This window comes from Dermacentor andersoni, chromosome 5 (genome assembly GCF_023375885.2).
Source record: "Dermacentor andersoni chromosome 5, qqDerAnde1_hic_scaffold, whole genome shotgun sequence".
Lineage (NCBI taxonomy): Eukaryota > Metazoa > Arthropoda > Arachnida > Ixodida > Ixodidae > Dermacentor > Dermacentor andersoni.
The window spans coordinates 191604567-191631954 of record NC_092818.1 but is presented as its reverse complement, the minus strand read 5'-3'; the positions used below and the strand labels follow the sequence as shown (position 1 = coordinate 191631954).

The window sequence follows — 27388 nt, the reverse complement described above, 5'->3', positions numbered from 1 at the left end:
GACTCTAGAGGCTACCAGCAAGGAGTCTTCGAATGGGTTTGGGTAACCTCCAGTGCTATTGTCATTTTAGAGACACCGCGGCTTCTCTTCCCCGTTATGCGAACTGCTGGGTAGTGCAGGTATGTGGTACGCCTAATTACTCAACATGACACACATCCTGTTGCATCAAAATTATTAAAGAGGGACAAATGTACTATTCACAAAATTGTGCAATAAAATATTAATATATTACCGACTCATGAGTATTGGAAGATAGATACCACGTATCTAGCATTAGTACCTACGGTTCCAATTATCAAATTATTTGTTCAAGGAATCATTAAAAAGGAAACGAGATACGTTCGTGGTCGCTGCTCAAGAAATAGTGCTATTTTAGATATGTACGTGGGAGCCTGGATGCGCTCATGTACACACAGATGGCTCCACTTTGCCTGATTCATCTGCATCTGCGTGGGGGGCTATCGGGGCGTAGAACTGGGAAAGCGTAGGGGGGGAGGGGTGGCGTGTGTGAGCCGACGGTGGCGACTCAGTCTTGTGTGCGCAAGGGAGAAAAGCGGGGAGGAAGCACGTCATTTTCCGTCACGCGCAATGCATCGAGCGGGAATGGAGGGAGGGAGCGGGGGGGGGGGGGCGGGCCTTGGGATTCCGTGATCTGGGAATCAGTGACTGCGCGACATGTTTATTTGCCTTGTTTGACGCATCCTATACAGTGACTTTTCGATATGTAGATTTATTGGATACTCATACGTATATTTAAATATCTTGTTGCGAGGTTTTGCGTGCGTACACGTGCAATGAACTTTGTTTTCAGTGACATTTTTTTGCCCCTTATCAGGCTGTAGCTTCGCATTTGTATATTCCATTGTATCTTCGTATTGCTAGTGGATATTTTGCAGAACTCCTGATTTTTATATGTGCGCTCTGCTGCGACTATAATTTCGGTGGAATTACTAACGGTACACGACCAGTGGCAGCGGCTCCTGCACATCACATTGGAAGGAAGGACAGCGTCATTGAGATTTCTTCCTGGCCGTTGCCTATGAACAAAAATGTAAACAATGTTCTTCAAGGAGAAAGTTGCATTCAAATATTTGTCCTCAACTTGTTCATTTCACGGCCTTTACATTTTTCATATCAGTGGCAGGCACTGCTTTGCTGGTTTCAAACTGATACAGTTCTAAAGTTCGTGTGACATTTTCTTTACTTAATAAATCGACAAAAGACATGGAAGCATTGATATCAGTTATTTCGGGCACAATTTTTGGGATATACGAGTGTATCTTTGATGAATATATACATATTTTACTTGTCTTGACAGTGCTAACGTTCAAGAATTCGTTTGCAGACTCTTTGGCAATGGCAATGCGGTTATTATTCATGTATTTGATCCCTATACAAATTCTATAAGGAGAAGGCCGAGCAGCAACGTGAGCCCCGCAACCCCGAACGAAATTTCTGGCTACGCCACTGGCCCTCACTTAGGTATACGAATATCCCGAACAGCGTCTTCGACTAGAGCTGAATTGATTGTTATCCTGTCCGCAGTTGAGTTCATAACATCTACACAAGAGCCACAAAAATGGGTTATTTTCAGTGACTCGCAGACAGCCCTATAGCGTCTATTAGCAACTTAAACGCACCACCTGTAAACGCACCGCTAAAGTATCAAACCTTAAAAGAACTCACTAAAGCTAATGATGTGCACCATAGAGTCGTGGTTTAGTGGATACCAGGACACGGTAACACACCCGGATATAGTGCAGCAGCAGCGTGACAGGCACATCAAGAGAGAACGACCCCCCCCCCCCCCGCGGTCCCCATAACTACCGCTGAAATACATTGTATTTTAAGATACATATCTACAGGAAATATCAAAAGAGCGTGGTTCGATGAAACTGATAAGATTTAAAGATATTGAGAATATTGATCCCCTTGTTGAATTTCACATACCGATAGAGTTCGACAGGCATCTCTAAACAGTTACTGACCTCCCGAGACTGGGTATCCGTACACAAAAAATTTTTTACATCGTATGGACCAAGCGGAAAGCCCTCACTGCGAATCTGGAAGCTCAGATGAATATGTACGTCTGCTTTTAAAATGCAACAAATACTATGACCAGATAAACCCATTGGCGGCAAAACTTATGAGACTAGATCGAAGGCCAATGATCCGAAAGAAGCTGTTTGGACGGTAGCCAAGAAATAGGCATCAAATCATGCGCTCACTGCTCTTAAAGAGTTTTTAGTGGTCACTGATATTCCGGAGAAATACTGAGTTTCACCGGGTGAAAACACTCACTGCACGTACGCGTATTGTAGTTATGTATATTGTATGCATTTTTCTCTCATGTGACATTTTGACTACCTGTACTGCAATTGTAGCATTTCCAACATTTATAGAGGATAATTTTACTATTCAATTTATCTCTAATGTCATTTGCGTACTTGTACTGTGTCCGCGGTGTTCCTGATGCTCAACATGAGTCAATTTATAATGTGTCATTTTGTAATGTACATTTTTCAAAACCTTTGTGTATCGAATATTATGTGACATTTGTGATATATGATGCATGTCACCCAAGCGAAAAGTAGTAGCTGGTATTATATTTCGGGGTCAATATCTCCTTGAGTGCTCATACAAATAATAACAAAGACAAAGATTGACGCGCTGTTTCTGTAGCCTATGTGCTGCGTATATAAAATGTCTAGATATTTCTGCGCATTATCGATACCGCTGCTACTGCCGGCGACCTCGTGTACCTGTCTGCAAAAGTGCAAGGCTCCACTGCAACTGGCACACTTATACGAGGCAAAGCGTCAGTAACTTACTCGCAGCGCTGGCGAGGGTCCTTGAAACACAGGTTGCGCGATATGTAATTTCGTGCGAGGTGCATAAAAATAAAACCTTCACTACTTATTTACTGGACGCCTGCTTCGTGGGACCGAGAAACCTTGATCTAGGGGCACAATATATTATTGCTCACACCGTACGCTTCAGTTTCACTAGAAGCGTGCAGCGTCTGGGAAGCTATACGGCTGACACTAATTGAAGGCCAAATTCACCAACCTTTCCACGCGCAACAGCGGCCGACGATTGGCTGTTGACCTATCGATCGTATCGCGATTGGACGGTGCCCGTGCGCCTTCCGACTTTGAACATTTGCAAAGGTCGAGCATATTTGAAAATACGAAAACTGATTGACCGACCTAACCTGTAAATTCCGCACTGCGGCGTGGTTCAAGTCACGGGAAGTACAGATGCCCCAAGGCCAGCTGTGTCGGCTACTCGTCCATGTATGCCCTCCCGCCGAAGCGGTAAAACAGCCGAGGATAACTTGACAAACCCGCGGGCTTCCACGCGAGTTCAAGTACGCCGCGTGCAGAGCTCGCGTTTAGCGTGGTGTGCGAGAATGCGCCTAGTGTAACTCAAAGACAAACAAGAGAGGAGGAGCAAGCTGCCGACGTTTCGGGCGAGCCACACCCCGGTGGTCAGTGCTGGGAATAAACGTCCAGCCCGCTGACCCCAACCACACTTTCCACTGGCACGTCAACGGTGCGTGCATGTAAGTTCCCGCCGTCGCCTCGGATGCTCCTCTCCTGGCCAGCGGCGGAGACCAGCGCTCCGCTCACCTTCGTGCCGAACGCGTGACGTCAGCACGAAGGCCAAGCCTCCCGGTTTTGCCTCGGATACATTGCGTGCTTTCTCATTGGCGCCGGTTGTATGTACGCCTTTGGTCTATACTCGTTTCGTTTTTGGCGCACTTATTATCGGCGCTGGGACGAAGCCAAAAAAGTGTTGAAACGATTCCGCCACCCCTTCCCCTCGTCTCAACCGTCGAAGTCGCGTGCGCGCTAGTTTTCATTATTCTTGTTTGATTATTTTCGCTTGTTTGATTTGTCGCGTGGCCACAGCGCGAACGGCGGTCCGGGTCGTCGAGCGGCCGGCGAGCAGCCGTTCTACGAAGCTCCGTCGAACTCCGCCGTGGAGACTGCGGGACAGGGCGCGCGTCTCCGGTTAGGACGGGATCAGCCACCGCGGTGTCTTTGTCGCTCCTTCTCGTGCGTGATCGCGATGGTTTCCGGTGATTTGCTTCCTGCGACGGCGTCCTACCGACTCTCCGACACCTGTACGACCGACGGTTCCTTGTGTGGCATTTTCCGTGGCATTGAAAGAACCAGCTACACGAATGGTTCGTATACAGCTGCCTTGTCTATTTCGAAAATTGTGTTTAGTGAGTTGTTACCGATTCTGGGCAAACGATCACGCAACTTGCTTTCATTCTGCACCTCGACGAAGAGGTGCCTGCCCCCGTCTGGTCCTCCGCTGAATGAAAACTACCAATTTTTTTCCTACTTTCTTTTTCAAGCTCTCTCATATGTATGACATCATGCACGTAATTCAAAATTTAGTTCTTTTTAACTTTTGCCATGTTGATAGGCATTATTCTTTTTTAGTAATTTTCATCGCTCATAGCACCTCAATGCATAAGTGAAATGGAGAAACAAAAGCACGTGCTTCCAACATCTGCATCCGATTCCCTAGCTAAATATAACTTTGTCGACTTTGTCAGTATACCTCAAATGTGTTCTGTTTTCCTGCAGAGGTTTTGTTCGAGATTATTAACTGAGACTTTCTCGAGTGTCCTGTTGCCTGAGTAGCCGTGCTACCATATTCGCATCTTTCCTTTTTTCTGAAGTGAGCGCATGTACATGCGCGCATTTGTCATTTTTGCTCGGGGATTTGCAAATGTGTGCGAAAATACATGCGAGAGTGCCATTTTCTCTGACCCGCCATGGTTGTTTAGTGGCTTTGGTGCTGCGCTGCTAAACACGAGGTCGTGGGATCGAATCCTGGCCATGGCGGCCGCATTTAGATGAGGGCGAAATGCAAAAAAACACACACGCACACACAAACACACACGCACACAAACACACACGCACACACACACACACACACACACACACACACACACACACACACACACGCACACACACACACGCACACGCACGCACACACACGCACACGCACGCACACACACGCACACGCACGCACACACACGCACACGCACGCACACACACGCACACACGCACACACACGCACACACGCACACACGCACACACACACACACACACACACACACACACACACACACCAGTGTACTTAGGTTTAGGTGCCTGTTAAAGAACAAGGTGGTCAAAATTGATCCAGAGTCCCCCACTACGCCGTGCCTCATAATCAGATCGTGGTTTTGGCACGCAAAACCCTATGATGTAATTTATTTAATTTTCTCCGACCACGGCAGCCGAGATTGCTAATAGAACTCCAGCTTCAAAATGAATCCCAGGAAAAAGATGAGCCAAGCTGCATTTGTTTTTATAGGTACTCCTTTTTGAAGAGCAACGCTCCCCTGACCGTTACAAGTTATTGATAAAGGATGAGAAAAGTGTGCTTCTTAAATGACTATCGCATCAAGGAGCTGCGTGCATGCTTTTTTTTTTCATGACGGCAGAGTTTTTCGGAAGTACTATATTTTTCTCTCTCTAGTTTTCGTTCGCTCTTTTCGCTTTCTCCAATGTGCCATGCGATGTGAAAAATAGGTGATCCTATAACTATGGTAGAGATTATCCCAAAATAATAGCGGATACAAAGAACAAAGTGGGCTACGGCGACCAACTAGCCCAATAGTCATTCCTCCTGAAGGTGACCCTATTTCAGGAAAGCTTTGCTTAGCTTGGTCACGTGGCCGTGCAGGACAGTCGGGTGTCGTCCGAAGGGCAGTTCGCATTCTAATGAGTTGACGTTCTTTCACGTATTTTATCACCTTGGAATATTCTCTCAGCAACCAAATAAAGTTGAAGCTCAGAGTCTAGACACTCGTTTGATACAGGGTGACTATTATAAACCGCGTAGGATCGTTGAGTGTTTCTGTATATATAAAGGCTTCGTCGAAGTGAACTTCTGCTCTTCTTTTCCAGCCATTAATTTATTTTCGCTGTTTATCACCAAATAGGTTTCACTGCTGTCTTCGACGCCGAATCCCTTGGCACTTTTTCTGTTTTTGTTACGCTGAAAACTTAGCTCGAAGCAGTCGCGAAATCAGTCAACCGGTTTTGTTTGTTTGTTTATCTATTATTATTATTATTATTATTATTATTATTATTATTTCTTGCTGCCTGTGGTCACTTCTTTTGAATTTCATTTGACTATTTCGGTTCATGCAGGCAGGAAGACGCAGATGCTCTACTGCTTCTGACAAGTTAGGGATATGATCACGTGACAGTGTTTTCCACTGAGCTACAATGGCACGCACGTGCCACTGCCGCGATTCTCCAGTTCATTGTTCATGACTTCATCACTTTACATCGCGCAAAACTTCGCCAAAGATGTGGAGGACTAAATCGCTTCTTACATAAGTCACTTTCATGAGATGGCTAATCTTGAAGTTATATTAGACATCACGCAATTAAGCAGTTTCTTTACTGGTGGAACAGAAGTCTCACATAAACGTTGAAAATATTAGCGAAAAAGAAAAAGAAAGTGTAGTGAGGAAGAGTGGATAAACACAAGCGCCTTTCTTTGTGGAACCCTGCTTTGACTGCGTCTGTTTTAAGCGCTAAACCCTGCAACAGTAATGCAAAACTAGTCCAATGGTTCGCCCTCCTTGAGCGCTCAGCGATGATTCTCTTTTGGTACACACTGTAGTGCAGCACGTGGCCGGCCTCTACAGCGGCGCAGTGTCGAGGCATCCTGGCGTCGACACGGTTATGGATTGGGCCTCTTTTGAAGTCAGAGAGGCGAAGAGCAAAATTGGCTTTTTAAAAAAATCTGAGGAACATGGATCAAAATAAATGAGCGGCGAAAGTGCCAAGTATCTGTGCCCGAAAAGCGTGGACACAGAATGGAGGAAGAGGTCAAGAAAGTTGGCAACTAAGTACAGGATAATTTGAAAGTGTTAGTAGACAACCGGGAGTACTCAGAAAGAAGGAGAGAGAAACAGAGAGAGCGAATTGGATGCGAAGAATGAAAACGAAATAGACCATGGAGTTTGCGTTGAAGCGCCACTTCGCTCGGTGCTGCTGCCGCGATTCCTCACCCCAGCGTTTTCACAGCGCTTGTCCGCGGTCATCGAGTGTGAAGTGTTCAAGTCTGCCTGTTCGTGCTGACACCATGCTAGTTAATTTAGTGAGTAAGCGAATGTTTACAAGGGGGTGTTCTACTCCGGCGGCTGCTCCGCGCGAGCCCTGTCTTGAATACGATCTGCGATGCGGACAGTGTAGGGGCTTAGGCGCACCGAAGGCCGATAGCGTCGTGTGCGCTGTAGCACACATACGCTTGCGCGTCCCCCACGTTCACGAAGTGAAACGTCATTTTAACATTTTTTGTTTCACGTAGCCTTACCGCCTTGAATCCTTGTTGAGTGCCTTTTTTCCTCTAGCCTACGTGTGAAGCTCCTGCATCCACTGGTCAATAGCAGCTCTGGCCCTTTGACATAGTTCGTATTTTGTAATCTATGTCATGAACTGTCCTTGAGTTTCCTGCTGCAAGAAACAGTCGCCATATCTTTCTTCGCACGTTACCTAAGCATTTCGGAGTGTGTGCTATATTACGCAACTTCGCAAATACGATAGCGTGCCCGTCAAGATGTCATATTTTGAAAGACTCCAGAAATGCATACACTGAGGTAGTGAAAGAGACGAGGAAAAAGAAAGAAAAATGGGAAACGTTCTTACAAAGTTTAAAAAAAGGTCATTCATATTTTCACCATCTCAAGAGAAAAAGAAATTCGTTTTACATGAAGGCTACGTAACCAAGTACGGTGTAATATAGAATCACTGGTATATTCTATGAGTTATGCAATTGCTCTTCTGTGGTTAGGGGACGCAGTCAACTTGGCGCAGGCGTACTTACCATGCGGGAGGGGTTAAGGGGGCACTGCCCCTCCTCCTTTTCACTGTCACAAGTCACAACCTGCATCATTGGCTGCACACTGGAGAATCCAAGAAAGCAGCTTATTTAACAATAGCGGCCACGTAAGGAGTGCCTTTATTTTATTACGTGTGTCTTTATTACGTTCGTCAAGCACCGCCTAGCTCGCAGAAAACGTCTATCAATGCGCTCGAACCAACCGCGCAGTTGCATCAGACAGAAGTACTGCCGTGCTGCACGCACCAACCAGGGCATGCAACGTGCCATCGCACCTGCCGCTTTCGAATCGTGCGCTCTGTGAAAAAAAGGGCGCACTGCTTGTTTAGAGCGGATCTGGCAAGAGTATCAAGTGCTGAAGAGCGGCGACAAACACGCAAGGCGGAAGCTTGGCGTGCGGCCTACGATATCGGTGTCACGTACGCAGACCTTGCCGGACATGGTTTCGCCTGGCCTTGCGCTTATTGCACAATAGCCTTCAGATACATCACCAGCATCTACTCCAGAGCGCACGATGTGGGGCGTATTTTAGTATTGAAGCAAACGACTCTTTGATGTCACGAACGTCCACGATACATAATTATATTTATTATAATTAATTTTCTAATCATTATTCATCTATTTATTTATTTACTCTGTTGGGGGCGAGCTACACCACTTGAAAAGCTGGCGCCACCGCCGGCATGACATGGTATGAGGGATCACGTGGATACAGCGGCCACGTCCTCAAAGCACTGATAGATAGTGGCTACCTTTGAAGGCGTTGTTGTAATCGTACCGCTGGCACGAGTTGTTGGGGTCTCGGTGCTGACGCCCGTTATTGCCAATGGGTCGCAAGCCCCAAGGGTAGCGTTGGCCTGGCGGCCTGGGGCACTGGAAGCATCCGAAGGTCCCGGCAAAGCATGAGAAGACTGGTAACAGAACAACTTGTTTATTCTAACATAGCAAAAGAGCGGCCGGTCAGGTCGACCGAAGTGGAGAGACGGGAGAGCACGTAACTCAACAGTACAAATCGGAGCCTCTGCTCTGGCGTCCGGGGGCAGCTGCTCTTATACCCTCGGCGTTGTGGTCCAAAAGGGAAGGAGGGAAGGTCACGGGATGAAGGTCACGGGACGGCGCAGCAGGGGCCCACGACGGCGCGAGCGGTTGAGCCGAGAGACCTCCAGGCCCCACCTTCGGGGAACTCCGCTCCCCGGCTGCCGCGCTTTGACAAGCGAGGGCACACACACACACACGCACACACGAAGACACGTGGCACTGAAACACGCCTGGACACGCTTGGCGGGTAGGCGTCGCGGCGGCGTCGGACGGGCCAAAATGTCCGCCGCTTTGAACAAAGCCCCGGCGTCCGTTGCATCCGCGCCGGCATTACCGCGCGTTGTAGGCGAAACGTAACAGACCGCCCCACCGGGGGAAGGAGATCCCGAAGGTCAGGGGACTGCATCCGCTGTCCGGAGGGATGTCGCTCGATGATGCTCATAACCGAAGTTGGGCGTCCCTGGGCGTTTCTTGAGCGCAGCGCACAGAGAAGGCCTCGTTCTCACGTTCAGGTGCACACAGGACACCGCAAAGTGACTTCGGGAGAGGTGACATTTTTGTTCTCGTTTCCGGCAAGCGTTAGAACCACGCCTGAAAGTCAACCGCTCAGTCAGCAAGCACGGCACAACCCTCACTAAGCCCTGCCAGGCTCTTTCCCCTTTTATACTGCTGCCTAGTTCCTTACAGTAGTTTAGCAGCACTCAGAACGCGTCCACAAATCGGAAAATTGCACTAGAAAGCACCTCATCACTTTGAAACACTATACAAAAGCAATAAGTTAAAAATCCTGCCTCAGGAAGAAAAACATCAGTAACAAGCAATTTTGAGGCTGATTCTCACGTTAGGGGCTTCGACTTAAGCCATCGGCGTTACCGTTGAGACTCCCCTTTTTGTAACGCACCTCAAAGGAATATTGTTGCAAAGCGAGGCTCCAGCGCAGGAGGCGGCCATTTTTGGGAGAGATGGTCTGCAGCCATTGGAGAGGGCAGTGATCCGTTTCAATGATAAACCTCGAGCCAGCTAGGTAACATGACAATTTCTGAACGGCCCACACGATACACGCACACTCTTTCTCGGTGGCGCTATACGCCTGCTCACGACTCGTCAGCTTACGACTAGCATACAGGACGGGGTGTTCTACTTCTCCATTTTCCCGTTGGCACAGTACAACGCCCATACCTCGCTCACTAGCATCACACTGAACAACGAACCCTTTTGTGTAGTCGGGCGATCGTAGCACAGGCTGGCTTGTTAGGGCGCTCTTTAGGGCGCTAAAAGCTCTTTCCTTCGTCTCATCCCAGACGACTGTTTGCGGCTCTGTCTTTCTTAGAGCATCCGTTAGGGGAGACGCGATATCAGAGTACCTGGGGATGTACCTCTGATAGTAGCCGGCGACACCTAAGAACGACCGAATATCGGTCTTCGTACGCGGTTGCGGGAAGTCTCGCACAGCGGCCACCTTTATTTCAGAGGGGCGGCGACGACCCCGACCAATCACGTGTCCGAGGTAGACAACCTCGGCCTGTGCTAACTGGCACTTGGGAGCCTTGACTGTCAAGCCCGCATCGCGCAGGCGGGTTAGCACTGCCCGCAAGTGCGCCATATGTTCCGGCCAGGATGCGGAGAATATCGCTACGTCGTCTAGATACGGTAAAGCGAATTCTTGCTGTCCCCGCAACACTTTATCCATGAGGCTTGAAAAGCAGTATGGCGCGTTCTTCAAACCAAAACTCAAAACTTTAGGACGGAATGTCCCCATTGGTGAAATGAACGCCGCATACCTACTAGCCTCTTCTGTAAGTGGAACCTGCCAATAACCCCTGACAAGATCTAGGGTGGAAATAAACTGAGCGCTACTCACTCTCTCAAGGCGCTCCTCGATGTTAGGGATCGGATAAATTTGATCCTTAGTGATGGAATTAAGCCTGCGGTAGTCGACGCAAGGACGAGGTTCCTTGCCCGGTACCTCAACTAAAATCAAAGGGGAGGTATAATCACTCTCACCCGCTTCAATAACACCGAGCTGTAGCATTTTCTTTACCTCAGCCTCCATAATATCGCTCTGGCGGGGTGACACCCGGTACGCCTTGGATCGTACTGGCTCTGGGGAGGTAAGTTCTATGTCATGAGTAAGGACAGAAGTCCTACCAGGCCTCTCAGAGAACAGACCTTGAAACTCTTGTAAGAGCTGGTGTAGTTCTGTTTTCTGCTCAGGCGACAGCGATGCTTTACTTATTAAGTCACTAATGACTTGATCGGTGTCTTTCCTGTTCGTCACTGAGCCTAGTCCCGGAAGCTCGACCGGAAGCTCTTCTAACTTTCCCGCATCGGGAATTTCCTCTCCAGTATCTGGTGCCTTTAACGCTACAGGCTCAATTTTATCCCGTTCGGGCGTGCTCTGAATACCAGCTTGCTGCGCCTCTGACCCTTTTTCATCGTTCAACAACGTCGGTCCCGCATCTACCGCCTTTGCAGCGAGCTCCCGAACCTTCGATCTGGTTAAGGCCTGAACGCTAGCCTCACCAAACAAAAGCCCCTTCTCGCGCAGGAGGTGATCGGACCTGTTTGAAAATAAGTACGGGTACTGGGGGGGCAGCATAGATGACACTGCGGCCTCCGTCTCAAGTGCTCCGAAAGGTCCTTCAATAAGCACTTTTGCTACCGGCAGACACACGCTATGAGCTTCCACTGCTTGCTTGATCCATGCGCACTCGCCCGTGAACATATCGGGCTCTACGTAAGAGGGGTGAACTACATCCATTGTAGCTGCGGAATCGCGAAGCACTCGGCACTCTTTCCCGTTCACGAGGAGGTCTCGCATGTAAGGCTCGAGAAGCTTGATGTTCTCGTCAGTGCTGCCTAATGAAAAAAACACGACTTTTGGTTTTGTTTCTGGGCACTGCGCCGAAAAGTGACCCGGCTTCTGGCACGTATAACAAACGCGCGCTTGCCTCATCTCGAACCGCTTTCTGCGTTCGGCTTCGGTTGCCGCCGTCTCCTTACGTTCGGTCGGACTGCTTTCACTCGCATCCGCACTACGTGTGTCCCCCTTTGCTCTCATGGGCGTGAACTTTGGCCTCTCAAACTTGGAGCCAAATTCACCCTTTTGACCGTCCTTAGCTCCACGAGCCCGACGCGTCACAAACTCCTCGGCTAACTCAGCGGCTCTAGCCACCGTACTAACGTCTGGCCTATCCAAGACCCAGTACCGCACGTTCTCAGGTAACCGACTATAAAACTGTTCTAGCCCGAAACACTGCAGAACTTTCTCGTGGTCACCAAACGCTTTCTCTTCTTTGAGCCACTCCTGCATGTTTGACATAAGCCTGTAGGCAAACTCTGTATATGACTCACTTCTGCCTTTCTCATTTTCCCGGAACTTCCGACGGAACGCCTCCGCTGACAGCCTGTACTTCTTTAGCAGACTCGATTTCACTTTCTCGAAATCCTCTGCCTCCTCTCTCTCCAAGCGAGCGACTACGTCGGCCGCCTCGCCGGGTAGCAAAGTGAGCAAGCGCTGTGGCCACGTTTCCCGAGAGAACCCCTGCTTCTCGCACGTTCGCTCAAAGTTAACCAGGAACAAACCAATGTCCTCTCCAAGCTTAAACGGCCGCATCAGGTCAGTCATTTTGAACAATACTCGTTCTCCTGCACCGTGTGCCTGACTTCCATTACGAGCGCGTTCCATCTCTAACTCGAGACGCTTCATTTCCAACGCGTGTTGACGGTCACGCTCTTCTTTTTCTTTCTCTTTTTGTTCTTTAAGTTCGCGCTCATCTTTCTCTTTCTGTTCTTTTAGTTCACGCTCCTGTCTTTTTGCCGTCTCCCTCTCCTCAATGGTCTCAAGGCATTCCGACAGCTCGTCATCCTCAGCTTCTAACTCAAGAATAGCCCTTAGCAGTTCTGGTTTTCTGAGTTTGTCTGAGACATCCAGACCCAACTCTCTCGCAAGCTCCAGCAATTTCGGTTTGCGCAACGACTTCAAATCCATGGCTGCTCTGAATGCTGCTTTCTCTACTGCCTACTATTGTCTTGCCGCAAACTAACCCGGCAGCAACGACAACCACAATTACCAGCTCTGTTTCTAACACTAACAAAAGCCTGGCAAAACTCAGAAGAAGAAAGTCCCGCACTCACCAAACCTCGCAGCCAAGACTTCAGCGCAGTCGTTCCGCTGCAGGCAACCGGTCATCACACAGGGCTCGTTGCACTGCTCCCGGATGGTCCTTGAGCTGCTCAGCATACAGTCAACCGCATCTCTTCGCTGCTGGCCTCCGTTGTCGCGATCTCACCGCTGGCAACCAGATGTTGTAATCGTACCGCTGGCACGAGTTGTTGGGGTCTCGGTGCTGACGCCCGTTATTGCCAATGGGTCGCAAGCCCCAAGGGTAGCGTTGGCCTGGCGGCCTGGGGCACTGGAAGCATCCGAAGGTCCCGGCAAAGCATGAGAAGACTGGTAACAGAACAACTTGTTTATTCTAACATAGCAAAAGAGCGGCCGGTCAGGTCGACCGAAGTGGAGAGACGGGAGAGCACGTAACTCAACAGTACAAATCGGAGCCTCTGCTCTGGCGTCCGGGGGCAGCTGCTCTTATACCCTCGGCGTTGTGGTCCAAAAGGGAAGGAGGGAAGGTCACGGGATGAAGGTCACGGGACGGCGCAGCAGGGGCCCACGACGGCGCGAGCGGTTGAGCCGAGAGACCTCCAGGCCCCACCTTCGGGGAACTCCGCTCCCCGGCTGCCGCGCTTTGACAAGCGAGGGCACACACACACACACGCACACACGAAGACACGTGGCACTGAAACACGCCTGGACACGCTTGGCGGGTAGGCGTCGCGGCGGCGTCGGACGGGCCAAAATGTCCGCCGCTTTGAACAAAGCCCCGGCGTCCGTTGCATCCGCGCCGGCATTACCGCGCGTTGTAGGCGAAACGTAACAGCGTCCAGCGTGGTAGGCTATATACGGCTCGAGGTCGCAGTGCCGGACGTACGCAACGAAGTTAGGTGTCATCCTTCACATGTACCCACAGGAAAAGAAGCTGCGTGCAGCTTGGATGGCGAAACTTAGGACCGGTGAGCGGCCATCGGCTACAACTCGAGCTTGCAGCAAGCACTTTCGCGAGGAAGACTTATGCGGCGGTGTCGGGGCTTTGATGTTCAGCGAGTAGCAGAAAGCGCGCAGTGAGACGCCCGCCCACGCGCGCTGCCCTGCTAATCTCATGATGATCTGATCTATGAACTTGTTAATGCTAGGTACTGGCACGGCCGCTGGTACTGGCAAGCTTACAGGAATAGAAAGGGAACGGTAAGAAGCACATTAAGGAAAAGGCATGACATATGCTCATGTTTGTGTTGATGGTGGTGCTAAAAACTTTATTTTTGCCCCGCAAGTTTATAGTATAGGCTTCATCCTGTCTAGGCGTCTGCCACGATCCCTTGGGCTCTGGCGGCGTCGTTGGCCCGCTGGACCACCCACAGTTGATCTTCATGGGCTTAGCTGAGCAACATATCGCACCAACGCGCGTGGAGGCCTTCGCTAGAAGCTGTCTCCCCGTTGCTACTCGTCAGTCCATTGCCTTCCCAGAGCACATGCTGGAGTTGCTCTTGGGCCACATAACCTACATTCGTTTGACTTGTATTTATTCATTTATTTCAACATACTTCAGCCCCGAAGGGCTATTGCAGAAGGGGAGAAATACAATACATGGAAAATCATAAAAAGAGTACTGAACATCAATGATTAGTAATATACAATAAAAATCCATGGAGTGGTAGAGATCTTGCGTAACTAGCCAGATCATTCCACAATTCTATAGAACGGACAAAAACAACTGTATTTAAACGGACCAGTGTGATGGTGAAAAGCTCACATATTCAACTCATGGTGATATCTGATGATTGTGCTTCTAGCGGGTGCGATGTATTTGCTGAGTAGGGAACATCGTGGGAGGTTAATTTGAGTGTAAAGAAACTTCAAAGATTCAATGTGATGACGAGAAGAGAGACTGGTAATTTGAAGACTAAGAAGATGGGAACGGGGTCGAAAATACCTGTCAAAGCGACGATACATGAAGCGTATAGCTTTCTTCTGGACAGGTTCAATTTTGTTGACGTCAGATATTTTGTGTGCGTTCCATACCACAGAGCCGTACTCTAGTATTGGATGAACCAGTGTTTTATATGTGAGGAGTCGTGTGCTAAGTGGGGCTGTACGTAATGTGCATTGCAAGTAGCCTAACCTTCTAAGCGAACAATTGCACATGAGTTCGATGTGATGTGAACAAGAAAAATCCTGGGTGAACAGAAGACCTAGATGTTTATACTGTGAAACACCTCCTAGAGTGCAGCAATTATACGAATAGGTAAACGGATAAGGGAAAGAATGTTTGCTAAATGACATAGATGCAGTTTTTCGGAAGTTGATTTGCATCTGACAAGTCTCACACCATGATTGAAGCGATACAAATGAATCATTAAGGATAACGTGATCATGAGGAGTTGTAATCGTATGATACAAAACACAATCTGCGTGCATACGGATTTTAACAGGAGTATTACTTGGTGGATCATTTATTAAAATCAAAAACAGAAGCGGACCTAATATTGAATCTTGAAGCGCGCCAGAAGTTACACTGCAAGTGAAGGATTGAGAACCTTTACAACGACGTGACCTGTATAACGAAGAATATTGGACGTCCCGAGCACTTCCTTATAAAGGCGTTTGATGGTAAACGTATGCTCCATAAACCTGTACAAGGCTTACAGTATTTGAAAATAAGCAATAATAGTAACCTGGGCAGTCCTCACCCCGCTCCCCCGTTTTCTTTTGTTGATGTAAACAAAGCAGCGTTATTTATTGCAGGAGAAGATCATGTATACTACCAGCACCTAACCTTTTTTTTTCTTTATGCCTACAGGTTCAATAAACAGCTGCGGAGCAGTAGCGCAAACATGCAGCGATCGAGCGAATGGACTGCGCAATTTCGAAAGCATCCGCATAAACTGGAAGAACCTTAGCTACACGGTGAATTCTGGAAAGCGTAAGTTTAGCCTTCCTCTTTGTGTTGATGTATTTCGGTCGCACTTGTACACTGGCGGCAAGTAAAAAGCAAGTGTGTTTTTAACCTGGCCCACTAATTTTTTACAACCTAACTTTATCGAGTAACTGCAGGCTTTCCACGCGTCGTCATAATTACGGGCTTATACACGAGTGAATGTATGAAATTGGTATCGAAAAGCTTAGGAAATGCGATAGCAGAGCACAGAATGCGCACCTCAAGGTAACCTTATGTTATATATGTAAAATTTGGTCTTGGCGTAGTCTGCCGCTGACGCGAAAAGCATACTTGGAAACCTTGCTTCGCGATAACATTCTTTTTTTTTTAATACTGGCGTCCAAACGGACGTATTTTTTTTTTTCAAGGATACTCCCTGAACAATGCAAGTTAAGAAAACACAGACAAAGTCAACATGAACAAAAGCATAACATCCTACTCAATACCTCACAAATTTGGTTCTAAATCTTCTCGGCATTAAAAACTCTCAGTATTCTACGTAATATGATACGTCGCACCCCTGCTTACTGATTGCTGTGTTTAGGCACTTCGCGATCGCCAATCGACTTATTTGCTCCACAACGGTCACTTGAACAACTACGTCAACTCCACAACGGTAGCTCCACAACTACGTCACTTGAGGTGAATGGCATCATTGGCTGATTTCCTTTGGATAGGGTACACCATATGTTTAAGTGCGAATTGGCGAGAAAGACGAAAAGTGCCGCGCCGCTTGATATAACTGAACGAATATCGAAGACGCTGAGGGATCCATCTTCAAATTACTACAGTGCAGAAGTAAAACGTTAACGGGATACAATAACGCTTAATACCTTTTTCGAACTACTACTCGGAACTGCGTTTTTGCACAGAAACGCATTTGGTCGCGAAAGTTAGTCAAGGCACCAAGCCAAACGTGCAAACCGAAATCGCGCCGAAATCACACGAAATGCTGAAACTGATCCCTGACCTGTTCGCGTTTTCTTTCTTTTTTTGTCCGCGATAGTATGTTCAAGGAAAAGAAGCAAAAGTCAATGGAACACCATCACCGGCTAGAAATTCTGACAGGCTTCGCCATATCGGATCGGCGAAGCCTGTCGTGACAGGCTGTCGTAACATATTGTCATGACATACTGACACGACAACATATCGTTGTGACGCACGAACGAGACGAAAGCGCATCGAAGCCCGTTCGCTTCCTCTCCAGTAAACATGTCGAACAACCGTCGAGCGATGTGGTAAAGAGCTTCCGTCAGCTTTAGCTCAGGTGCTCCTATCTAAATACATGGAAAAGGAGAATTCGTTTTTCTCGGCAACCACTGCACCAAATTTGATGAGATTTGCTGCATTTTAAAGAAAAACTTAAAATCTAGTGACTGTTTCTTTCGAATTTTTGGGTTAGGTCGTCTATTGTTTATGAAAATTTCGCGAAAACCGAAAGTTTTCAGCAAACGAAACTATCAAGTTTACAACTCTATAACACAACAACGAAAAGTGATGCCATAATTCTGTGAATTGCATCTAATAGTACATCTAAAGCGGACAAAATTGATATGTTACACATGAATATAAAAAAATTTAGTAATATGTAAATACAGCTTCTGCAGAACCCTTGTAACCAACGTAACAAATTCGCGTAAGATGTAAAATGACACAACGAATTTGTCCGATTTGAATGATCTAATGGATGCCGTTTACAGAACCGCGATATCTCCTCTTGATGCAGAGCTATGAACTTGTAAACTTCATGCTTCTATTTTTTTCGAACGGTCGAATATATGAATATCTTTTTAACAAGTTTCAGGATCTAAATCGAAATTCCGCTTCCAACAGTCACTAGAATTTACCTTTCTCTCTCAAATGCAACAAATTTCATTAAAATCAGTCCAGTGGTTATCTCAGAAAAACGTTTTTGCGTTTTACATGTATTTGAATAGGCCGCGTCGGAGTTGGGCCCGAGCTTAAGCTTCCTCCTAAGCGACGCGCCATGCTGAGCAGTCGCATTAGCCTGTGCTCCCATTCCCGAGATGAGCGTGGGCTGATGGAAGCGCTCGCGCTTTGCTACGACTTGCGATTCTCTAGACAAGAGGACTCTCGGTCCACGGGGATCTACGCGAGTGTAACTGTGGACGTATCAACATACAGACTCATTTGGCAGCGGACTGGATAAAAGTTTAATGTCGACGCTCAGTGCATCCAAGAGACTCTGAAAGAGTTAATCGAATTTAATTGTCTCTGTCACTTTCGCAAAGAGCCTTTGATCGTACATAGACTGTGGTCGACCAGCAATACGTAACCATTCGCCTGCCACACACAGGTGTCGCCTTACCTCGTACGGACATTTTCATAAATCTCAATGATGAAGTTTCTTCCTGTGACACTGCTGAATACACCCTGGTGCACGGAGCAGCAAAAAAAAAAAGAAAAAGAAAAGAAGACAGTTTACGAAGGCAGGAAAGTGGACGAAGGGTGATACTTGAAAAACACATTTTATTGCAACAAAATTGAGTTGAATTTTCCTTGCCCCGGTTGTCACGGCTGCATCTATGCGCTTAATATTTGTTACAGCGCAGACCTTTGGCTGTGGTGTTCTAAGCGCGTGCATTTCAGCGTGCAATGAGAGCAAGTGCAAAAGTGTTAGCGCAACAAGATGGCAATGAGTACCGGGTGCGTATGAGCTGATTCGCAATGTAGTGAATAAACATATGCATCTATAAGCAATGGAGAACATCTTCCTTAATTCCTTCAGATTCTTTTGACTTTCTTTGCCTTTCTCTTAACAATGTTCAACATTTGGTGACGAAAGTCAGCCAGTGTACGACATTATTATATTGTTAGGCGACGAGAAAAGGCAATGTACCATCTAGAAGTTTCTTAATCGGGAATGAGTAATAATAAACAGCGGCGATGTGCAGTAAGCTCTCAAGCAATTATCACGATGTCAAGAATAATTGATGTCGAGAATGTAGGATGGCGCAGAATTAGAACTGTGATACTGGAGGGTGTCGTGGTGGTCACCAACGTGAACTGAAGCAACTGAAGCTGCTTTGTCACTGCCGCAGAAGTATTCTCTGAATTGATATTGTATCGACTTTGTTTAGCGACGCTAAGTTGTCAGCCTCACAGGCAAAGGAGATCTGCTTTCTTGTTTTATACACGGCGTCGGTCTTTCCAGAGTTAAAACCGCTCGTGGACGACTTAAGTGGCGAGGCTCTTCCGGGGACGCTTACGGCCATCATGGGTCCTTCCGGTGCTGGCAAGACAACGCTGCTAAACCTTCTCACTGGGTTTTAGTAAGTATTGATCGGCTCTTCTGAACCTTAATCTCCAAAATGTCCAAATCTCCAAATAAACTCCTTTAGGTGTGTAACACAGCCATTTTGCCCAAGGCAGTCTATTTTTTTTTTTCGGACGCATTAGCCGACATCATCGATTAGAAATTAATAACGCACCTGGAGGCTTTCGAATAGTATATCAAATAACGTTATAGGTCGCTTTTCATCTATATATTTGAGCACTGTGGAAACTGGCACGCGATAATCAGCCTAAATACATTTTGTTCCTTGAAGAACTTCGCCGATTAACTTCGCATCCCCTTTAAATCACGTAACACGATACGTTCCTTTCATAGAAGCAGTATTTATTTTCGCCTAAGCTATACGAATTCGCGCGGGTACACTTAGTGCCCTTATAGTCCTGCGTTTTTCATAAGCAAAAGTAAATTATATGAAAACAACATGCGTGTAGCGTACAATGTTATTAACACGTAATCATAGTGGTTGAGTATGCATTGCGACGCGATATTTCGACATATTTACGAGTACTGTTGACAATTTAGGTCGCGGGAAGTTGAATCAACCACGGCGGCCAGCATTACCTTTGAACGAAAAGCTTGTCGTAACATTACCGTGGAGTAACGCGATATTTGCGACTGCGCAAGCCAAACACATGTTAAAATCGCCGTTCGCTGCTGAATGCAGGATAAGACAAGTGTTGCTAAATCATTCAGCAGTAACCTTGAGAGGTGTTGGGCATCGAGAAACCGGAGATTGCTGCCGGCTTTCGAAATCCCAGAGCAGTTATGGGGTACCGTATCCGCACCTGCCGACACAGCGCTAATTTTGTTGCCTATACATCGCCGAGAACGCGTGATCACGTACTCAACGATAGCGGTTGTATCAGTTGACGGACACTGAATGACATATGCCGGCTCTGTGCTGTTGCTGTACGGACTTACGTGGTGTAAGTAAGACGCAAAGGAAGCACGCAGCCTGTTTGGCGAAGAAATAGTGGCCGGTTTAAATATAGGAAGTTATAGACCTTTGAGGTATGCTGATGTCCATTAAGCAGAATTATGCTAGAGAAACGATTTACCATTGGAGTGGGGTGGGGGTCATTGCTGACGTGTTATAGCGATAGGAATGAAAAAAAAAAAAAACTAAGATTTGCCGGTCATCATTGTCTGCATGTTGCATACGAACTGAAGTGCTGTCTTTATATTCCTGTGGCCATTAGGCGATTCATAGCGTCTTTAATTTTGTTCGTTAAGTGATGGCCTCATAATAGAAATATGGAATGGGGCCGCAAAAATCGGTTTGGAAAGTTAACAAGTGTAGGAAGGAATACCTTGCTTATTACGTTGTAAATGCACGGCGTTTGTTGGTTCAGTAAATACAGACATTTTGTGAGACCAAAGTAGCTGATATTTCTAATATGCCATTCTGTTAGTAAGTGCCAATGGGATCTGTACAATCTACGAAAAAAAAAAGAATTTCTTTATCTCATTGTCCTGCTATCTGCTACTGTCTCTGTAAGCATATTGCCCTATACCAGTGGCACCCTAAACTACGCTGTGTTTCTCAAGTGAAGTAAGTCGTTTCTTTATATGCAGCGACAAGAGCTACAAAGGTGAAGTCCAAATCAACGGCAACGTGCGCGACCAGGCACTGTTCAACAAGCAGAGCTGCTATGTGATGCAGGAGGATCGCCTTCTACCTGCTCTGACTGTTTACGAGGCCATCTCTATGAGTGTCGAACTGCGCATGCCTACGTTGTCGAAAATTGCCAAAGAGGAGATGGTAACTACTGGTCACCTAGTGTTCATAAAAAAACTGCTCTGCTAGGTCACCGACATGTTGCTGATTACGGCCACTTATGTTCGGCGAAGTTTGTGTCATTGATTGCGCAGATGCCACTTGAGTTTCTGGCCGTGGTAATTATCTTGCTAACAATGTTTCTTTGTTGCAATAATAACGCTTACGACACACCTTTCCTTTTTTCGTTCTGCCTTTCATGCAGAGCAGCGCTGGAAAGGTGGTAAGACACCGTCCAAAATGCAAAGTTTATTTTGAGCGCAGCTAGGCTAGACGTCGTATACCTGTAGGCAGCACAAGCCAACATTCTAACCAACTGTTCCTTTATTTTTCTTTTAACTGCACATGCTGTCTTCAATGTCACCTCTGTCAGATAACACAAGTCCGCCCCTTGAGCTTGATGAGCTACAGAGCTGGAAACTATTTACAGAACTAACAGAAGTGAATGATTACATGACAAACATAATCGTTAAATTAATTTCTTGATTATCGAAGTTAAAGCACTTACATGCACAATTAGAGTGTGCTAAAGCCAAGTACGCTTGTCGCAAGTCCCGAGAAAAATACAATTTCTTTAGGTATCCTTGCGTAATTTGTACGGCAATACGCCATGTTGCTTCGTGTTTTGCTTTTCTGAAAAGAATGTGTGACACACTTTTCGACAGAACAACTTCGTATGCTAACGCATTGTGTTGCGCATTTAGGGCTGGATATCTGGAAACTGATGATGAGCCGGAGGTTAGATAGTAAATGGACGCCACTTTAATACTGGCCGGCTTCAATTGTGCACTCGAAGTGTGCGAACTAATTAGCTACTGTTGAAGTTTGTATATATTGTTGGTTGTTGCTCGGACATTGTTGCTGGCTTACAAGTAATCTGCCAAATGTGGCTCTAGAAGTGCCTCTGTAAGTGAAAAAGAAATTAATGAATCTTAGCACTATGTATGAGTTCTTTCGGAGTTATTTGAAAACGCACCTTTAGTCGACGCTTCTTCTCGGCTCGACCGTGAGGTCGACAGCGCCAGCAATCAGCTTGAGTAACCACTGTGCCTCGATAACGTTCCTCGGTGCTTCCTAGGCGACAGTTTTGTAGTCAAGCGCTTTCTCCACTTAATCAAAAAGCACTCGAGTTAACTGGCACTACTCAAGCAACTCTACATCGCAGGAATTGCCTATGGTCATTATTGAGGCGCAGTTGCAACCTAAGAAAACATTTGTGACACATCTAGAGATTTATTGATAAAAGCGTTGCTTCATTGTGTTCCTTGTTGCTGCGCTTTCTTGTTGCTGCACGGACAGGTGGAACTGTCAATCTCGGAGTGGGGATTAGGCGAGTGCCGCGACACTCGAACAGAAAACCTATCGGGCGGCCAACGGAAGCGGTTGGCTATAGCCCAAGAGTTGGTCAACAACCCTCCCGTGTTGTTCCTCGACGAGCCCACCAGGTGAGCGCATGCCAAGTTCGTGTCGGTGTTAGTAGTTCTGCGGCATAGCTGGTGTAAGCGTGCGCGTAAGACACCGCCCTTCGGTTGCTCCCTCTGCCGGCACGTTTCTCTTATATATTTTTTTTTTTTACTTTTTTATCTGTTGCAAAGAGATTGCCTGAAATTGTCCGTACGAAATGACCGCATTAACTGTGCGCACCAGGCCTAAGATTCTGGTGACTGCTCTCCTGACAAAAACGGGCGCGATAGGAGGGGTGCACCAGCATTCTCTTTGCGACTGATATACACCCGATTCTCGGTTGAACCGTTTCAAAGGGCCGTAAGGTCACCTTAAGCGTGAGTACGCTCGTTCTGCGGAAAAAGCCGATGGCAGCGAATCCGCCTGGTTTGTGATTCGAATGGCCTATGTGTCACTGGACCGTAATTGGGATTAGGAACAGTGTGGAGATGGTGAGGATGATGGCTCCATCATTGTTTTGTATTCTTGCTGTGGTTAGTGACATCGTATCGACCATGGAAGGCGACGGAAGAGTGCTGTGATGGCTCTTATGAGTTGTGTACGAGTTTATGCAGAGTAACGTGATAAAGTTGACCTAACCTGAGGGGCCCGTCTTCGGGGATGTACTTCCTTGCATCCATGTTTCATGGAGCGCGACTGACCTCCTCCGTAGGACACAATCCGAGGGATGGAGGAGAGGCGGTAGGGGAGGTGCTCCGTATGGTGGACGTTATTCTGCATAATGTTCTTCCCTGAGCTGCTTGCTGTTCCATCATGGGTGGCATGTAGAGGAATTTCCGAAGCAGCAAGAGTGAAATTGCGAACGGGCGCTTTGCTTTCGTTCTTTTCATTAGCTGTACGTGTCTTGTACGTGCGTGTGTGCGTGTGTACATGAAGTGGCTGTACACGAAGGTGTCAACTGCTGCGGAAAGTTCGAGCGTCTTTACTCCGTGCCACCGTACCGTACTCGTAAACACACGACGAAGGACATAAAAAGTTTGTTTTATATTTGTTTGAGGACTCTGTTAGCACAGATCTTACTTTTTTAATATTATTGATGATATATGCCTGCTCCTTTCTGCATTGCTGCAGTGTATTAAGGGTGTGTTAAATGAAATGAAATTGCAAATGCATACCGTAGTTATACCCATTCTTAAACTGCGCACTTTGTCCAAATGAAACAGTGAAACAGTCCAAATGAAGCTATTAGACAGTGGCAATTCTGTTAAGCAAAGGTTTTAATTTCCAGCACTTTGTTGTGGCCTGCGGCGGATAAGGGTACCTCCGTGTGTGACTGATTTAACTTTGCAGTGGGTTGGACAACGTGTCAAGCCTCATGTGCGTCCAAGCCCTTAAGAAGATGGCCTTCGCTGGGCACACTGTCATCTGTTGTATACACGCTCCTAGCGCCAAGATATTCTCCTACTTTGACAGGGTGAGAGTACTCTGAAACACTTATTCTGAATCCAGATGAAGGAGAGTGTCTGTTTCCGTTCTAACTTGTGCTGCTGCTAACGCCACCTTATTCACATGGCGCTATCGCATGTTAAAAATAGACAGGTGGTGGTCAGGGCGATTCTATATCTTGCTGGCTGATTGGTTAATAATTGATCCATTTCACTTCTCTAAGCAAGGCCTAGACAATGAGAGCCGACTTTGCAGAGAGATTAGAGTTAATTTTGATAACCTGGGTCTGTCTGACCCGCGCCTAGATACAAGCACACGAGCACCTTCGCATTCAGCCCTCAGGGGAACGCCGCCAAAGCGGCGGGTAGGCCATCGCCACGACTTCCTCCTCCAACTGCCCGCTGCTATATTGCTGTATCGAACGTACATTCACCTACAAAGATCGTAAACCGGACAAGCAGGGTGATAACACTGCACGCTGGCAGAAAAGTTCAATGCACGTGGCTGCAAGCTGCGAGCTGCCACATGCCGCAGTTGCGGCGTTTCACCTTTCGCCAAACTCGCATGTCACTCTGGCGTTGGGTGGCTGCGTGGTGAGAACGGAGAAGCCAGAGAACCGGTTTGTTTCGACAAAAGGTTGGCAATGAATGCGGCGATAAAAAATAAGCACACGTTTGGCTGTAACTCCAAAATTATACTGCCAATTATGTGCGTTTTGTGTCTCGTTATGAGCATAAAAGCGAGTGTTTCACCAAAGTTTGTACGTGTATAAAGAATTCAGTCGTCGGCATGCTTAGATAGCAGGCTGCTTTTCTTTACCTCCATTGTACGGTGTAATAATGTTGTTGCGCAATTTTCACGCCAACTGTTTACGTGGTATTGTGCCAAGTGTGTGTTTTTCCTGTCTGGTTTGCACATCCTCTCGAGGAGCTCTAATGATTGCCGCTGGTAGAAATATAGGAATGGGCAGGTCAATTTTTTAAATAGAAGAATACAGAATAAATACATAATTGAGGCAGCAAGAAGCCATTTTGACAATCAACAAATCTAAAATGCAGCGGTGAGCTCGGCGTCGCGTACTATCACTACCGAGCCAGCAGTCCTCAGGGCATTGTTTACACCACCGCTAACAAAGATGCCGTAAATTGGGAATTGCGACACCTGCCGGAAAACAAGGAAGGCGGGCGTGTTTGAAGCAGAGTGCAAGTTGAAAACTCTCGCACGGCGGCGTTGACGACATGGTCGCGATACCTTGCACGCATCGCTACCCCGAATACGCTGTTTCTTTTTTTTTTTTTTTTACCGCTGAGGTGTTTTGGATATTGACAAGAGGTCCTGGCGCCTTTGTGTCTCTTTTTGCTCTTCTCTCTCTTCGTGACTGAGGGCTGGACGGCGAAGTCTACCTCTGCGCAACCTATCCCGCAACCTGTTCATGTAAATTGTAGGCCAGAAAGCCCGCAACCTTTATGAATGCTCACTGTAACTGCGCCTTTCCTGTTGCTCTATAGAATTTCACACGCAAGGGCTATTTGCACTCGCATTCTCCGCCCACATTGGCTCTCTTTTCTAATCTTTCTGTTCTCTTTGGGGGCGCAGCAAAGAGTCGCGGGTGGTCAGTATTGAACCAGAGCCCTCCACTACGGCGCGCCAGATAAGCCACTGCAGAGTTGCAGTCCGGAGAGAGCAAAATGAAAATCTCGAGCAAACAGATATGTTCCGCGGCGCTAAATCCTGGTAAACCTCCCTAATTCCTTTCTTCGTATTCCTCTCTCTCTCTCTCTCTCTCTCTCTCAATTTTCTTGTGTATTGCTCAATTCGCTCATACACAGAGAGGGATATCCCTCGCTAACCACTTTACAGGAAGGATAGCTGCTGGAGCGCTCATGACGGGCAACCATTGACAAATATGCAGGTCGAATACATAGCGTTTACCATACGTCATATGCTAGAAGTTGTCCATATTACCTTCACTGCCTATACGATGCTACTACGTGCGCAAAATACCGTTGATATCGCCAAATAAGTAGCAGGAATAGGTGTAGCCCCCATGTGAATGTTACAATGTGAAGAGCCTAATAATTGTACGATGCACAATATTGGGCCAAATCAATTATTAAAAAACTTCGAGTATCAGCAAAGAAATGTAAATTGAGCTGCAAGACCTTTTATTCGTGCTTGAAATCTTGATAACATCTCCAATTCTTGCGAAAGATGCCGTTATCTAAATTTACTCCTTCGCGTACTTCCGCATTTCCTGCTCATTGACATTCTGTTTGTCTTTTTCTCGAATTGATGCACAAGCATCACTGAAAAGTTTCGCGGAGCGAGCATGCGATAGCCATTCTTGTACTGTGTTTTCTCTCGTTTGTCCTAATTTTCTCTCTTTTCTTGCGGTAGATTCTTCACGTCACAGCGCACATGGTTGTCCTCAATTAACAGCTTACACATAGTGGCCTTCTAGGAGAGCCCACAATGTTGTGGCTTAGGTGTTGCCCGCTCGCAGAGGCATAGCAAGTAATGTCAGGGCTGACCGTGCCGCCTGAACTGCACACACAAATGCAAGCTGACCCTGATGCCATTTTCATGGGAGTGTGCGAGTATTCGAAACTTACAAATAACGAACGACGAATGTTGTCCTATTCTATTCGGTCCTAAAGGTGAATATTCACCATGCGAAAATTGAAATCTTTTCGAATAGAGAGAGAGAGAGAGAGAGAGAGAGCAACTTAATTTAACGCGACACCCTAGTCCGGGCCCGCTGTGAAAAGTGAGTCCTAGTCGACAGCCGGCCCGAAAAGGGTTCTCATGGCATCTCATGACTCTTCCAGGCTCGCAGATCGAAGCTATTCGGAAATGGATAGCCTCCGCCACATTTTCGAGTAGTTTTTGAATACATTACGTCGTCTACTGCGCACGATCAAACAGAAAACTGAAGCAAAACGGTATCACTTTCATTCCATCCGCAGTGAACATAATCTACTAGAGCAGGCAGCGTCACTTAGGGAGCCAGATTTTCCCTGCTAAACCACAGTTTTTCGCATTTAACTTTTGCTTAATCATGGAATTCAGCCGAAAGTATTGTTTTGTTACAATTCATAGATGTAGCACCTGTGTCCTCTCATTAGTTTAAGTATGAATACGTTTCGTTGAAACTTACTGTATGCACTCGTAAAGCACCATCTGCTGCTATCAGTCTAACTGTAGAGAAAAAGCGCGATTTCTTGCTCTGCCATAGCCACAGCCGACACGCAATTTGTGGTTTGCTCGCGGAGGTATACACAGATGTTAATTAGCCCGCGAGATTGTCTATATAAACTGTATATGATAATTCATAAGAGTGTCTGCTTTGAAGACACCAGATTTTGCGAACTGCTTAGTTGTTACTGCTATTCCCTTTGTGCATTTAATTTAGGCACGCTCTCTAAT

At 46.9% G+C, this 27388-nt stretch overlaps 1 protein-coding gene across 2 annotated transcripts in view; it reads left to right on the top strand.

The window, feature by feature from the left end:
• Positions 1–27388, top strand: part of LOC126531754 (ATP-binding cassette sub-family G member 1-like) — a 221589-nt gene that overhangs the window by 99319 nt on the left and 94882 nt on the right. For both annotated transcript variants that reach the window (XM_055071458.1, XM_050179462.3), the window contains exons 2-6: positions 15882–16004; positions 19195–19312; positions 20911–21097; positions 22412–22557; positions 23867–23990. In XM_055071458.1, the coding sequence (XP_054927433.1) occupies positions 19257–19312; positions 20911–21097; positions 22412–22557; positions 23867–23990 (513 nt within the window). In that variant the 5' untranslated portion in view covers positions 15882–16004; positions 19195–19256. The remainder of the gene's footprint in view (positions 1–15881; positions 16005–19194; positions 19313–20910; positions 21098–22411; positions 22558–23866; positions 23991–27388) is intronic.